Genomic DNA, 15,918 nt, shown 5'->3' with positions numbered 1-15,918 from the left:
TTCCTGAGCCAACATGACTGGAGGAGGAATTCTGGGAGTTGAAGTCCACAAGTCTTAAAGCTGTCAATTTTGAACACCCCTGGAGGTTTTTTTCCCCTAAAGGGTTAGGGGTTCAAGGATCTTATAACTTGCCAGTCTTAAGAATTGCACACTTCAATGCCAGAGTTCCTGAGCCAACATGACTGGAGGAGGAATTCTGGGAGTTGAAGTCCACAAGTCTTAAAGCTGTCAAGTTTGAACACCCCTGGAGGTTTTTTTCCCCTAAAGGGTTAGGGGTTCAAGGATCTTATAACTTGCCAGTCTTAAGAATTGCATACTTCAATGCCAGAGTTTCTGAGCCAGCATGACTGGAGGAGGAATTCTGGGAGTTGAAGTCCACAAGTCTTAAAGCTGTCAAGTTTGAACACCCCTGGAGGTTTTTTTTCTAAAGGGTTAGGGGTGGAAGGATCTTTTAACTTGACAGCTTTAAGACTTGTGTGCTTCAAATGCCAGAGATTCTGAGGCAACATTTTGGTTGCTAAGTAAGAGCATTGTTAAGTGAGTTTCACCACATTTTACAAGTTGGCCACGCCCACTCGGTCACATGGCCGACAAGCCACTCCCACAAAGCAGGCCACACCTACCGAAGAGGTTCTAAAAATTTTTGAAACCCACCACTGTGTCAGCCCCATTGCCACCCCCACTCCCTCACACCTACCTGAGCTGCTTTGCATACGCCTGCTCAATTTCAGTCCGCTCTTTCACAAATTTGACGTATCTGTCCATCAGGTCCAGGCCCCACTGGGTGTGGCGCTCAATCGTGTCAAATTGATCCTGAAGGGGAAGATGGGAGAAGTGTGACCCAAGGCAGCTGAAAACCCGCAGACTTTTTCTGAGACCCCAATAGAATGGGGTCACAAAGGCCGGGCACAGATGATAAAAACCAAGCTGTGTCAGCAGGGGTTCACTAAAAGAATTAAGGGAAACCAATCACCAAACATGCAAATATCTGCCACAGTTTGAAACACTGTTGTCCTCAAGCAACCAGATGTCAGCGTTCCAAATACCATGTAGAATCAAATCAGAGTCGAAGGCAAAACGATGCTTGAAGTTCCAATTTAATAAAGCAGGCATGTTGGCATTGTGCTATGGGGATTCCAACTCTGGAAGTTACATCAGAATCCCACCCAGTTAAAAGTTCATGATCTTGTCCCCACACCCACAGCCCATCACATGGTCCAATCTCCTTCTTCCACGCTGGGGTCCATGCCCAGCTTCTTCCGGTCAGGTGTACTGGTGTGGAGAACAAAGGATGACCTTGGCTTCTAGCAAAGAATGAAAAACAATACATTCCAAAAGCCTACTCCTTCTATTCCTCCCCTCCCATTGACTATACTTAAAGAAACAGCGTAATGAAATAAGAGAAAGTGTGGCAGGCCAAAATTCTAAAAAGGAATATAAATGCAGGCCTGACACCAGACTTCATTCAGAGGCTCGAGTCAAGAACTTGGCTTTTTAAGTCAAGAGTTGCACTCAGCCTCTGAGTGACATTCCAGGGGACTGTATCCATGAAAGTAATCAGGTCTAGACAAAAACCAATCTTCAATACATGTAAAATACACAGTTCTAATGATTTATCCCGCTTGTATTTAACCATTTTGTCATGTCTCATAAAAATGAGAATCTGGTGGAAACCTTTGCTGTTCTAGACGGAGCCTTATTATATTGCAATATGGCCGTGGACACTAGTGCGTAATTAGCATAAGACAAAATCCACTTGAAGCTCTATGCACAAAACCTGATTCCTAGTTGCTTTCTAAGCTTGGTGGGTGGGAAATAAGGGGAAGGCGGCCCATTCTACTCATCATGCAACTCACATCAGCACAATTCAAGCTGACATTGCAAATTCTTCATTGTCTTTCATGCTACTAAACATCTAAGCAAGGGCCCAGGTTTTGGTTTTTTTTAAAAATACCAAATAGCATTTAAGAAAAAAAAATACGCTACATTCCTATGTATCCTCCCACCTCATGACATTAACCAGAAATCAGGACTTTGGTGAGTTTTACAATTCGCAAGAATTTTTACAACTAACAAGAATGTGGCTGGCAGACATTACCCACTAATGTATGCTTCATCTCCTCAGATTTTGCAAATCAAACATGGCAATGTTTGTGCCAGGATCGATGTGACGGAATTACTATCTCAAGAGAGTTCTGTTCTACTAAACTTTAGCAAGCTCAAAGCAGACAGTTCTCCACAACATCACTTTCTTAATATGCCTGTCTCATAAAGAATGAAGAGTTCAATTTTTAATTTAGTTGGATGAATACTGGAACATAGCGCTACTGCGGACACTAGAAGTGATAAACAGAACATATACTATCTCTGAAGCTTTATAAATAGGAGGTACGTCCTCCTCCACGTTTTGTTTACTAATTACTTCCAAACATGAGAATGTTAAATCTAAAATGATAGGAACACTGTAGATTTATCAACAAATGATGAGCCCAACTGAAATTGAAAAGAACTGGATCAGGACTTTTAAAACTGACAATGATTATGTGCCTCAAGCCCAGAGGTGGGTTCCTACCAGTTCGCACCAGTTCGGTAGAACCGGTTCATCAAATCTACCGAACCGGTTAGAAGAGGTTCCACCAGTGGACCCGGAAAGCAGGACACACCTACAGAAGAGGTTCCAGAATTTTTTGAAACACACCACTGGTTTGCACACACTCAGCCAAGGCCATGCTGAACCCCTCTACTTTGGATGGCCCGATGGATTTTATGATGGATGTGCAACCCTGGAGGTGTTGAAGAAGGACAGGCGGCTCAGCCTGATCCAGGACGACAGGCACGACAGTGGTTTACAGACAGAGAGAGAGAGGGAGAGAGACGGACACACACACACACACACACACACCCTAACACACACACAGCACTCTGTAAACCGCTTAGAGAGGGCTGAAAGCCCTATGAAGCGGTATATAAGTCTAACTGCTATTGCTACTGCTATTATGTTGAGCCCAGCATGAAACCTACAGCAATTCTAGAGCAAAGTGTACAAGTGATGCCCACATGACAGATAGCGCAAATGCTCAAAGAGCCGAGGTGGCCCAGTGGTTAGGGTGCAGTACTGCAGGCCACTTCTGCAGTTCAGCGGTTCAAATCTCAAGGCTGACTCAGCCTTCCATCCTTCTGAGGCAGGTGAAATGAGGACCCAGACTGTGGGAGCGATATGCTGACTCTGTAAACCGCTTAGAGAGGGCTGAAAGCCCTATGAAGCGGTATATAAGTCTAACTGCTATTGCTATTGCTCTGAGGCACCTGCAATGAGTAGTCTTTAGAGCCAAGGAAGAGCCAAGAAGACCAATCATTGGGGGAGGGGGCGGAAAGCATGCCTTCCATTTCTAATACGGAAGCTGCATCTGCCGGGGAACAGATTTTCTCTAATGCTGATGAAGTAAACCATCCTGAAAGCCAGCGCTTGGGTTGAATTGGGACGTTATTTTTTTCCTCAGCTCTGGATTTCCAGCGAAGTCAGCTGGCAATCTTTCACACTTCCTTTACTTGGCACCCTATTTTAAGACAACTACTTGCAGCTGGACAATGTTTAAGGAAGATTTCTAACAAGTTCCCTTTCCATCCTGAACGCATAAAACAAAACCACTGTTTGAAAACAAGGATGCATTTGTGTCCTGATATTTTAAATTAATTACTTTGGAACATAGCTGGTAATTACAGCCTCATGAGTGAGCAGCCCGGATCCTGCATTTGGACTCCGGACTCCTTTGGGGGGTAACTCAACTTTCACTGAACAATGATAGCAAAATTTCTTCCCTTCGTTCGTCAGGCTCAAAAAAACTGCATTTCTGAGCAGTTTCCTTTATTGTTCCACACTCACAGATGAGATGGGCGGCGCATAAATCAGACAGACAGGCAGGCAGAAACCTTGTCAAGTTAAAACAACTACTTGCGTCATCACAGATACATTCCGAGGACCTCTAGGGAGGGGCTGGCTTGACCCAAACATTGCTTTGTCTTGGTCGTCTGGAATGCAGCTCCTCCCTCTTGGGAATCCAGACTACATTCCGCCACAGGTATAAATTACACATAGCAAATTGTTTTCTTTCTTGAAGCTGGGAGATGCACAAACTCTACGCAGGGCAGTCACTGAGAAAGGGAGCTGTCTCCTGGATGCCCCCTTTCTCCCCTCAAGAATAGCAATAGCAATAGCAGTTAGACTTATATACCGCTTCATAGGGCTTTCAGCCCTCTCTAAGTGGTTTTCAGAGTCAGCATATCGCCCCCACAGTCTGGGTCCTCATTTCACCCACCTCGGAAGGATGGAAGGCTGAGTCAACCTTGAGCTGGTGAGATTTGAACCGCTGAACTGCTGATAGCAGTCAGCTGAAGTGGCCTGCAGTACTGCACCCTAACCACTGCGCCACCTTGGCTCTCAGTATATGCTATCATCTTCCTCTAGATTAGGCAAAGACATGTAAGGGGATGTACGAGGTTATGTAGCAGCATGCAACGCTTTTCCTGGCTGTCATCTTAATGCCGTTTTGGGAGGGAAACCCACATTATGATTATTACCAGAACAATGTTTTAAAAAGAGACACGGAAAGACGAAGAAAAATACAGGTAATCCTTGACTTATGAAAATAATTGAGCTCAAAATTTCTTTTGTTAAGTGAGACATGTGTTAAGTGAGTTTTGATCCATTTTACAACCTTTCTTGACACCTTTGTTAAGTGGATCACTGCAGTTGTTAAGTTAGTAATATGGCTGTTAAGTGAATCTGGCTTCCCCATTGACTTTGCTTTGAAGGTCACAAAAGGTGCGTGATCCGACAAATGCGCGCCCGACAAAACCGCGCCCACAAAAAGCACACCATCCACAAACAACATAGTGGGACACGAAAACAACGTTTTAGAGTTAGGGACGTTGTTTTCGCGTCCCATTATGTTGTTTGTGGATGGCGCGCTTTTTGTAGACGTGATTTCGTCGACGCGGTTTTGTCGACGCGCATTTGTCGGGCGTGCATTTGTCGGTGAACCCAAAAGGTGATCACATGACTCTGGGACAATGCAACTGTGATAAATAGGAGTCAATTGCCCAGCGCTCAAATTTTGCTCACATGACTATGTGGATGCTGCAATGGTCGTGTGTGTGAAAATTGGTCATAAGTCTCTTTTTCCAGTGCCGTTGTAACTTCAAATGCTCACTAACTGCTGTAAGTCAAGGGCCATCTGTATTGCATCCAACAAGAGGAAAAATCTTAGCAATCGCTTAAAAATGAATGGTTCTAGCTTCATGCTGTTTTCACTGAATCACTCGGCGTTCCCAAAATCTGGTGATTTCATGATGAGTCAGGCTACGACTTCCATCCTTCTGCAACCAGTATTGCAATCCGCTGGGAATCTTATGTGCAAATACATAGACAGGACTACAATTATGTTATCCTGATTATCATCACACATATCATTTTAAAAGGATGGAAGGAGAAAGCAACGGGCTGTTTCACAGATAATTCTTCTGAAGGGTGGTTCTGGACTCATGACCTCCGCTGGGGAGGATTCCAACTGACACTACTTACTAGAGATAAGGAAAGATTTTTATCTCAACTAGTATGTGCTTCTTAATAATGCAAATGAACCATAAAACAAACTGAGTAACGTTTAAGAAAATAATTTTCCTGACAGTCTTCTTTTTAGCAGCTGCTACACTCTTAAAAATCAGGAGCTGATGAAACAATCTGAAGTTTGCAATCTCTAGTCTCGCAGCATCGTGACACTTTTTAGACTTGTGGACTTCAACTCCCAGAATTCCACAGCCAGGCATGCCCAGTTCTGATTTAAAGCGACAGCATTTTTCCCCCTTGCAAAATAAGTTTTCCCATTCTTTTTCTTCTCCCTCCTCCTCCTTCCTCCCTCTCCCCCCCCTCTCAAACAGACACACGCACACAGAGAAATTGGATCCCTCTCCCACTCACTCACTCACTCTCAAACAAACACAAACACAGAAGTTGGATTGGGTATATTTTCCAAAGGCTTGAAAGCAGCTCCTCTGCCATACCCCCCCCCCCCCCATTCCCCTGCTGCCTTCCGATCGGAACGTTTGATTGCAGGTGAATCACGTTGTAATCAGTGAAGCTGGGCTTATGTACTTTTATCCAGCTGTTTGTGTATGTGTGTGTGTTTTTGAAAAGGCAACGTGGTTCTGCCAGAGCTCTGAGTCAGACTGAGCTAGTTGCTCCCAGAGAACTTTAAAAAGCCTCTAAAAATGCCCTCTACAGGAGGCGAGAGAACACGTGCCTCCTTTGCATAAGGAATTCTTCACTTTTTTAACCCTTTCTTAACTCTTAAAAGGCGAAAAATTGCTTATGCACAGGAGGCCCATAGTTCTCTCACCTCCTCCTATAGTTAACACTAAGCACTGTTCCAAGTCACTGTGACTTGGAATCTGGCAGCAACTACCTTGGCTTTAATTATTTTTAAAAAATTCTTTAAAATTCTTTCCTTTTCCTCATGACTGGTGAGGCCACGCCTCCCCTGCCTCTAGTGACTGCACCTCCCTGCTCAGCAGTAATTAAAAGCCATCTAAGGTTTTTTTTAATGCAACTTCCAGTCCTGAAATTTCTTTTTTTAATAAAACCTATGTGCAGATATCTAACTAAACGTAGAAAAGAACCCTTCTCTTCACATCCCCTTCAACAGATAGGTGAAAGAGTTTTATAGAGTTATGATAGATTTAATCTGCAGTCAGACATCTAGCAAATCAATTTCAGATGAATCCTTGGATCACTGCCAATTCATTTATTAGAATTATTGTTTTTTTAGAAGAAATTCTGTGCCATGGATTCCAATGTAGATTTAAGACATTATTTCAAAACCATTATGACAATTTATTTGTCAAATACCAAGAGATATGTTTGGGACCTACCATCACCTGATCCATATCAGATTTTTACACATTCATCCCCGATAATTTTGAAGAGTTAACACTCTTTAATTTCACTTCGATGTAGAGCTAAACATGGAGGATTTGCAACCAGCCTATCATTCGGAAACAGAGAAAGAGAAAAATGGCAATGGGAAGAAGCTTGCAAATAATTTTATGGTACAGACTCTAAAGTTTAAAGGTGGAAAACAGAAATTCAAAAGAACTTGGGTAAGTTTTTTTGCTTGATATGTAGATTGGAAGAGCATCAGATCTGTTGAAATGGTAAAGTTTCTGGATCTGTAGCAGGGTGTTTGAAGTAGAAATGAAATGGCAAAAGACTAATTATAATGATACGAGGCAACAGTCCTAAACATACTTGCTGTTTAGGAAGTCCAAAGGACATATTTTAGGCACGCATATCTAAAATGTGTTAAAATTCACCTGTCAATCATTAATGGAGATATTTTGAATTCACTGATTGGAAGAAAGGAAATTTGACATAGATTTCTTAGTAAAGGACAAGCTCATTTTGAAATCTTTTTCTGTGTTACCATATAAATTCCCCCATAAGCCTATATTTGTATATATAAGATTAATTGCAAAATAACCTAATTTTTAGCCCCTGAACTCAGTTCAAAGTAGTTCAATTTTTAAAATATTCTGTAAGTGGAGGCCAAAGCAGCTCAACAATTCTCCAACAATATATAATGCAGGGATAAAGGAAGAAATAAAGCAGAATAATATTGACCTCAAGATTTCTAAATTGCTTTTCAAATGGTACTACTTTTAGACCACTATCCAAATATTAGCAATATGAATGTCAGTCAAACTGCCAACATCTCTCCAAAAATATGTTCAGATAATTCAGAAATGCACTGCACTTTCTGTTCCACAATTTAAAAATAAAGTAAATGTGAATTATACTCATGGCAATCAAACCCATCCAAACTCTCTGTCACTACCACTCCGGTGCAAATCGGAATTGTTTTATTTTATTGAATAGTCAGTTGTTCCTCTTTCAATTTTCTTGTTAATTTAAGCACAGATCATCTACTTTCTAAATCCCAATGAAAACAGATTCTCCAAACTGCCTTAAAACAAGGAGGAACAAAAATCAGCAAAAAAACCCGCTAATAACTGCAAGAGGATATAATCTAATTTCACAGAAATAAAGAAGATTCTGATTCGATCATTTTCGGACATCAAATAGTTGTGACAATATGTTTAGAACACAAACCTTTATGCTACCATTTTTTTTTTAAAAAAAATCCATATCTCAGGTTTAAAAGATGTGAAATAGAACTGTAAACTGAACAGAAACAATAGCTTGAGTTTTAAAGTTATTTTCTTTATTCAAAAGGCCTGGCCAATTTCTTAGTCCATCAAAATCTGGAACCACAGCTGAAGGGATGATGTCCTGCCACACAGTCCTGGATATCAAAGTTAATTGAAGAATCCAGAGCTTTATAAGACAATGTATTATGAAAAAGCTGAGATGGAAAGATTGAAAAGCCTGCAAGTTGCAGATTTTGTACAAAATGCAGATTTTGTACAAATACCGAATCCACTTTTGGTCACAATATAAAAAAAAAGATATTGAGACTGCAGAGGTGGGGTTCCTACCAGTTCGCACCTATTTGGTAGAACCGGTTCGTCAAATCTACCGAACCGGTTAGAAGAGGTTCCACCAGTGGACCCGGAAAACAGAAGAGCTTCCAAAAAATTTTGAAACCCACCAGACACACACAGACAGACAGACAGACAGACACAGAGAGAGAAAGAGAAAGAAAGGAAGAAATAAATAAATAAAAAAGAAAGAAAAAGAGTGAGAGATGAAAGAAAAAAAGAAAAAAGGGACAGAGAGACAAAAGGAAAGAGAGAAAGAGAGAGAGTGAAAGAAAACATATGGCCAGCAAGCCACTCCCACCAGGTCACATGGCTGGCAAGCCACTCCCACAAAGGAGGCCACACCCACAGAGTAGGTCCAAAAAAAAATTTGAAACCCACCACTGCTCATAATGCATCCTGATATGAAGAGCTGAAACAATATAGTTGCTGTAGCTAAGAGCTAAAATTGGGAACTTTGTTTTAAAATATCTCTATCCTGCCATAATTTGCTGGTAGACTAAACAAAATGCATCTTTATTTTTCGTATTTATCCCTCGTGGAAGAATTATTGTTTGATGTTCTGACCTATTTCTGGCTTCATATTTTTTTAATGAGGAATTGTCTTACTGGCAAATCTTCCAGAAATTTATTGTGCTTGACTCAGGCTATCATAATTGGATGTGCAATGAATAATTCTGCCTTCAAACTTTAAAATCCTATGAGGGTAAGTGACAAAATTTTAAGACCTTATGAATACACCGGCAACATTTGTAAAAACAAACTTAACGGCAATGAAGGATTTTTAAAAGGCTTATCTTGAGTTAAAGTCAAGAATCCCTGTTGTCAGAGATTTAAAGCCTTAATGGATAGATAAGAAACCTGAGTCTTTTCAGACATTTTGGAAAAGACTGTAGACTTAATTCCTATCAGCCTAACAGCCAGTAATTAGGAATGATTGCGTTGCAGTCCAAGAAGCAATTGGAAAACAAATGAATTCCTCATTTTGCCTTGTTGGAAAAGATAATTCCCAGAGAACATGGTCTTGTCCATCTACCAATGTGAGAAGTTTGTTGCTTATGTGGGTTTTTTTGCAATGAATTTCAGTACTTTGGATCACTTAAGAAAGCAGACGGGGGAAAATTTACTGCTTTTTCTTTGCTTTCAGCACCCCAGCCATGATGGATCCTACATGATAATTGTTAAATTTAATTGATCGCTTTTACCTTTTTTTTCCCCTTTGTTGTTGTTAGGGTTAAATCTGTGCTTTGTTTCATTTCGTTGGCTTCCGTTTAGTGTTTTGTGTTTTATTTTTTTATGATAAAACAATAAATATTAGAAAGAAAGAAATCAGTCTTTAAAACAGTGTTTCTCAACCTTGGCAACTTGAAGATGTCCGGATTTCAATTCCCAGAATTCCCCAGCCAGCGTTCGCTGGCTGGGGAATTCTGGGAGTTGAAGTCCGGACATCTTCAAGTTGCCAAGGTTGAGAAACACTGCTTTAAAAGATTAGAGGGTGCATATACTTGCAAGTATTAACTTTCAACCTTTCCTCTTCTGGATACTTACTGGATGAGGCAGTTCCACCACAGATGTAAAAATACGTCAGCCTAAAAAAGGGTTTCCGTCCTGAGTTGTTTCCAGTGTCTGCTGTAGAAAATGCCGTGCCTAGAAGCTCTCTGTGTTTTTTTTCCCCCTTCTGTTGTGCAATAGTGATATAATTCTGTGTTTGCCAGAGAGATAGCCTCTTCTGCAATTGGACAAAACACCATCTGGATTTCATTGCCTAACCCCAAGAGGTGAGAGCATCTGTCATGTTCCCCTGTGCACCACCTCCCCCCCCCCCTACAAGCCACTCAAAGACTTGGCTTGCCCACCCTGAAGAAGGGTGGATGTGGATGTGTTGTCTTAGCAGCGTTTCAGAGCATGGTGAGTGAAAGATTCCCACTTACACATTGATGACGCCGACAGCATTGAGCGAAAGGCTTGATCTGGTTATATTGATTCGTTTGTTGCTAGGAAATGGCAATCCATCCAGAAGAAAAGAGATGTCGCAATAGCAGAATCTGGGCCACGGGAATCTTTGCAAGCCACTTTCCCAAGTTGAAAGATGCTCTGAAGTGAATTCTCTTAACATAGCTACAAGGTGCAGAGAAATGAAGAGAGAACTCAAAGGTTTCTCTTGCAAGCAGAAAAAATAAATGCTACTAAAGAGGCAAGATTGCTAATGGCCTCTTTTAAGGAAGTAGCCCTTGAGAAATTTCAGGAGATCTTAAAAAAAATCATTTTAAGTGCATTGTGAAGTCCTGGATAGAACTTTTTTCAGATCTGTTCAGATTTGGTTCTAGGCCTGCTGAAAATCCAGAGGTGCTCAAAATGTGCCAAGGGAGAGCCGAGGTGGCGCAGTGGTTAAATGCAGCACTGCAGGCTACTTCAGCTGACTGCAGTTCTGCAGTTCGGCGGTTCAAATCTCACCGGCTCAAGGTTGACTCAGCCTTCCATCCTTCCGAGGTGGGTAAAACGAGGACCTGGATTGTTGTTGAGGACGATATGCTGACTCTGTAAACCGCTTAGAGAGGGCTGAAAGCCCTATGAAGCGGTATATAAGTCTAACTGCTATTGCTATTGCTAAGGGAGAATCCCCTTGAGATATTGCATGGGAGTTTCCCAGGATTGGAGCCCTTCAGGGAGATTGGACTGCAACTCCCAGAATTCCTAGAGAGCCTGACTATTTAAGCACATTAATAGAGCCGAGGTGGCGCAGTGGTTAGGGTGCAGTACTGCAGGCCACTTCAGCTGACTGTTATCTGCAGTTCGGCGGTTCAAATCTCACCGGCTCAAAGTTGACTCAGCCTTCCATCCTTCCGAGGTGGGTGAAATGAGGACCCAGACTGTGGGGGGCGATATGCTGACTCTGTAAACCGCTTAGAGAGGGCTGAAAGCCCTATGAAGCGGTATATAAGTCTAACTGCTATGGCTATTAATAATGCCTGCTGGGAATTGAAGCCTTACCATGCTTATTTGATCAATCTACATGCCATCTTTCCTACAGCGTTTGCCCAAGGCAGACAACAGTATAATGAAATCAACTAGGTTTGTTCATCATTGTCATGCCTTATTTGCATACAGAGTACCACAAACAAAGATTTATCCACATATAGAAAAAGTGCTGCTTGCATGCCAGAGGAAACATACTCCCTCCACACCTCTTTACCTAACTCCTGGGGAAGAATGCCTGAAGTCCGCAAGGGTGGGGAAGTGAGTGAAGATCAGCTGTTCTCAGCTGTGAAATGTAGGTCTATCCATCATTTTTATATAGGGGAAGAGTGCCAGCATGCAATGTTGCTTGAGGAATTTGGGGAGTTGAAATCCACAAGTCTTAAAGTTTCCAAGGTTGGACACAGTGCTGCGATCCCCACTGAATATTGGTTTCCTTGTTTGTTTCATTAGTAACATAACAGATTGTGTTTCTCAAGCATTTGGGAAAAACACAGCCTGCGAATAGAAATGCAATGAGTTCATGAAAATCTCTGCTCCTCCAATATGTAGGATCAGCTTCGTCTTGCTTGGTGCCCTTCTAAATAAATGAGAATGCATTTCCCATAATCCCTGCTATTATGGGGAGTTGTTGTCCTTCAGACTTAGAAGACTCCAGGTTGGGATTAAAGTTTTTATGTAGTTTTCTCAAGATATAGCTAAAAGCTCTTTCTCTTGCCTGCAAAAGAAAACTCTGAAAAATACTTCAAATGCCTTTTTGTTTAAAGCTTGAAAAGGCTACGAGAGTCTTAGCATATTAAGAGCTTCTACTCACATTCAGTACTGATGAGTCAAGACACAAAAGTAAATACTTTTCTGATTACTTCAAGAATTGAACTAATTGGTTCAAGAATTGGATGTTTATTGGGTGTAATTGTTCCTTGGCTCTAAGCTTTTTGGGAAGTCTGGGTTTTGAGGTATTTCTTGTAAGAAAGGTAAGATTGTAAGAGAACTCTCCCTTGCTCCACTTCCCATGAGCTTCCAAGAGAGGTCCCTTGCTTCATAGAATGGGGATTCTGTCTTTCACTATTTCTATCAGCCGTTGAAGCTTTGAGGCAGAAGGAGCCAGTGAGACAGATGAACCCACCTCTGATTATGAGAGTCTTATCAGATCTATTCTCCAGCTGATATTTATAAAGCGGAAAGGTCTGTAGGTGGGCAAAATGTGCCAAGATGCATAGTTGAAAATAGCAAGTCGGGGATGTGAGCGCCAGCTGGGCGCATGGGTGGGAGCTTCTGCTCATTGGAGGGCATCAGAGTTGTAAGCTGACAGCCCAAAACGATACTTCCAAACATAAAAGCTAAAAAAAATAGTATATGACTGAAGAACAAACTGTTGCTTCCAAGGATGGGGACATCTGGCAGGAAGGAGAGGCTGGTTGGCTGTCCATTACGGAGTTCTTGGCTGGGAATGAATCTTAAACTAGGATCCTCCCAGAGCTGAGATCCTAAGGGGGGATTACAAAAGGAAATACCAATCTTCCCACTCACAGCAAAGTTGGGAGGGGAAACAACTGGGGGGGAATGTTTACAGAGAACAAATCCTATTGCAGAGACCTGATAAACAGAACACAGGCTTATTCTAGAGGCAAACAGAAACAGCACACAAAGAACACAGGACCGGAACAGACAAGCGCATTGCCTCCAAATGTTCAATCTGCACTTCGGGATGCTTGGAGGAAGAAGTCTTCGCCCTCTGAATGAACTGGGAATACTAGTCCCTGAATTCCCAGCCAGGATGCGTCATTAGTGCTGGAAAATGTAGCTAAGGCCTTGTATAGGCAAAGCACGGACTCAATCCTTAAGCACTGGATTTGGCACATGACAGGAGAGAGCATCGCTGTTAAAAGACACGCTACATGGGGCTACCTTTGAAAAGCGTTCGGAGACTGCAGCTAGTCCAGAATGCGGCCGCGCGAGCGATATTGCGTGCGCCGAGGTACACCCACGTTACACCTGTCCTCCGTGAGCTACACTGGCTACCAATTGGTCTCCAGACGCAATTCATGGTATTGGTTATCACCTTTAAAGCCCTACATGGCTTAGGGCCAGCGTACCTTTGAGACCGCCTGCTGCCACATACCTCCCAGTGGCCAGTAAGATCCCACAGATTAGGCCTCCTTCAGGTGCCGTCAGCCAGACAGTGTCGGCTGGCGGGCCCCCAGAGGAGAGCCTTCTCTGTGGCTGCTCCGACTCTTTGGAATCAGCTACCCCCGGAGATCCGGACCTTACCCACCCTCATGGCCTTCAGGAAAGCTGTAAAAACCTGGCTGTTCCGGCAGGCCTGGGGCTGTTGACCTCATTGTTGAGGTTCAGCCCCAATTAGAATGAATGCATGTGATTTTGTGATTTTAAACTGTTTTTTTTTTCCTTCTCTTTTTTGTAAGCCACCCGAAGTCTTTCGGGATTGGGCGGCATATAAATTTTATAAATAAATAAATAATAAATAAATAATGCTAGTTCAGGTTCCAATTTAAGCCAACCCACTATCCCTTCAGCCTCCCAGCTGCAAGGTAGTAGTTGCTACGCTTCTTGAAATGCTTCTTCTAATAATACAGGTGCAAAACAAGGAATACAGTAGTCATTGGCTTACAAGTTTGTTTAGTCAAAATTACAACAGCACTGAAAAAAAGTGATTTATGATTGGATCTTGCACTTACTGCAGCGTAGCAATAGGAGTTAGACTTATATACCGCTTCATAGGGCTTTCAGCCCTCTCTAAGAGGTTTACAGAGTCAGCATATATCGCCCCCACAGTCTGGGTCCTCATTTCACCCACCTCGGAAGGACGGAAGGCTGAGTCAACCTTGAGCCGGTGAGATTTGTACCGCCGAACTGCAGATAGCAGTCAGCTGAAGTGGCCTGCAGTACTGCACCCTAACCACTGCGCCACCTCGGCTCTAAGATGCTAAGATCTCAGTCCTGAAGGAAAAAAAGAAAGAAAAAAAGAAAGAAAAAGAGAAAGAAAAAAAGAAAGAAAAAGAGAAAGAAAAAAAGAAAGAAAAAAAGAAAGAAAAAGAGAAAGAAAAAGTGAGAGAGATGAAAGAAAATAAAGAAAAAAGGGACAGAGAGACAAAAGGAAGGAAAGAAAGAGAGAGAGAGAAAACACATGGCCAGCAAGCCACTCCCACCAGGTCACATGGCCAGCAAGCCACTCCCACAAAGGAGGCCACACCCACAGAGTAGGTTCAGAAATTCTTTTGAAACCCACCACTGGTTGGAACAATCATTCAGTGTTAGTCCAACTACATGACCACTCCAAGCGGTAATTGGAAAAGTCCTGTTTAGTACCAACGGTACTAAAAACTGTTTTTATCTATTTTCTGTGGGACTATGAGGGCCAGATAGCAATTCTTAGATTCAGCACTATATTTTGTGTTTATGCTGATTTTAGCATACAGATAGCCCTTGACTTACAGCTTTAATGGAGCCCAGGATTTCCATTGTAACACATGGCAGTTGGGCAGTACACCCACGTTACACCTATCCTCCGCGAGCTGCACTGGCTACCGATTAGTCTCCGGATACGCTTCAAAGTGCTAGTCGTAACTTATAAAGCCCTTCCTGGTATTGGACCTGGGTACTTGAGAGACCGCCTGCTGCCAATTACCTCCCAAAGACCCATTAGATCTCACAGGGTTGGCCTCCTCCGGGTTCCGTCTACCAGCCAATGCCACCTGGCTATTACCCGGGGGAGGGCCTTCTCTGTGGCAGCTCCGGCCCTTTGGAACGAACTCCCCGCGGAGATCTGGACCCTCACCTCTCTCCAGGCCTTCCGAAAAGCCGTCAAAACCTGGGGTTGATGAGTTCCCCTCCCCTCTCAACCTGTGTGGTTGTGTGATTCTTGGTTATTTTAACTACTTGTATTGTGTTCTATGTTTCCCTTTCCTCCTTGAGTTGTTCGCCGCCCTGAGTCCCTCCCGGAGAAGGGCGGCATACAAATAAAATAAATCTAATATAAATCTAATCTATGTTGAGGAACCCTAGAAATCAGATTGGAATAAGTACAACATCCACTACTCTACTGAAACTTGTAAGTACAGATTCTGACTGGATTCTAGCTCCTTAATCTATTGCTCTTGATTGAATAACAGGAAGTAGAATCTGCAGCCAAAACATAAAACATTCCTTGCCCCTTTATTAGCAGAAGGAAAACAGAAAAAGCATACAACGGTCCTGCTTTTATTGCTGTAGTCACAAGAAGATTTTAGAAAAGCTTGTTGTTTGTCTGCCTTGGACCCCACAGAGATAATTAAGTATTATTCCTCCTCCATTGCCCTCGGTTGTAGTAACAGCAGTTGATTAATACATGCTAAAAGGAGCTCCTGGCAAGGAGCTACTGCAATGTGC

The 15,918-nt window shown here is 42.5% G+C and overlaps 1 protein-coding gene across 1 annotated transcript in view; it reads right to left on the bottom strand.

Annotated features, from left to right (window-relative positions):
* TRIP10 (thyroid hormone receptor interactor 10) overlaps window positions 1–15,918 on the bottom strand; it is a 99,116-nt gene that overhangs the window by 35,839 nt on the left and 47,359 nt on the right. The window contains exon 2 of the mRNA XM_087711042.1: window positions 698–813. Within this exon, the coding sequence (XP_087567168.1) occupies window positions 698–813 (116 nt within the window). The remainder of the gene's footprint in view (window positions 1–697; window positions 814–15,918) is intronic.

This window comes from Thamnophis sirtalis, unplaced genomic scaffold, assembly GCF_051295495.1.
Source record: "Thamnophis sirtalis isolate CommonGarterSnake01/CBP01778 unplaced genomic scaffold, rThaSir2_p1.2 scaffold_3, whole genome shotgun sequence".
Taxonomy (NCBI): Eukaryota; Metazoa; Chordata; class Lepidosauria; order Squamata; family Natricidae; genus Thamnophis; species Thamnophis sirtalis.
Note: the sequence above shows the minus strand (reverse complement) of the source record. Positions and strands in the feature narration are given on the sequence as shown.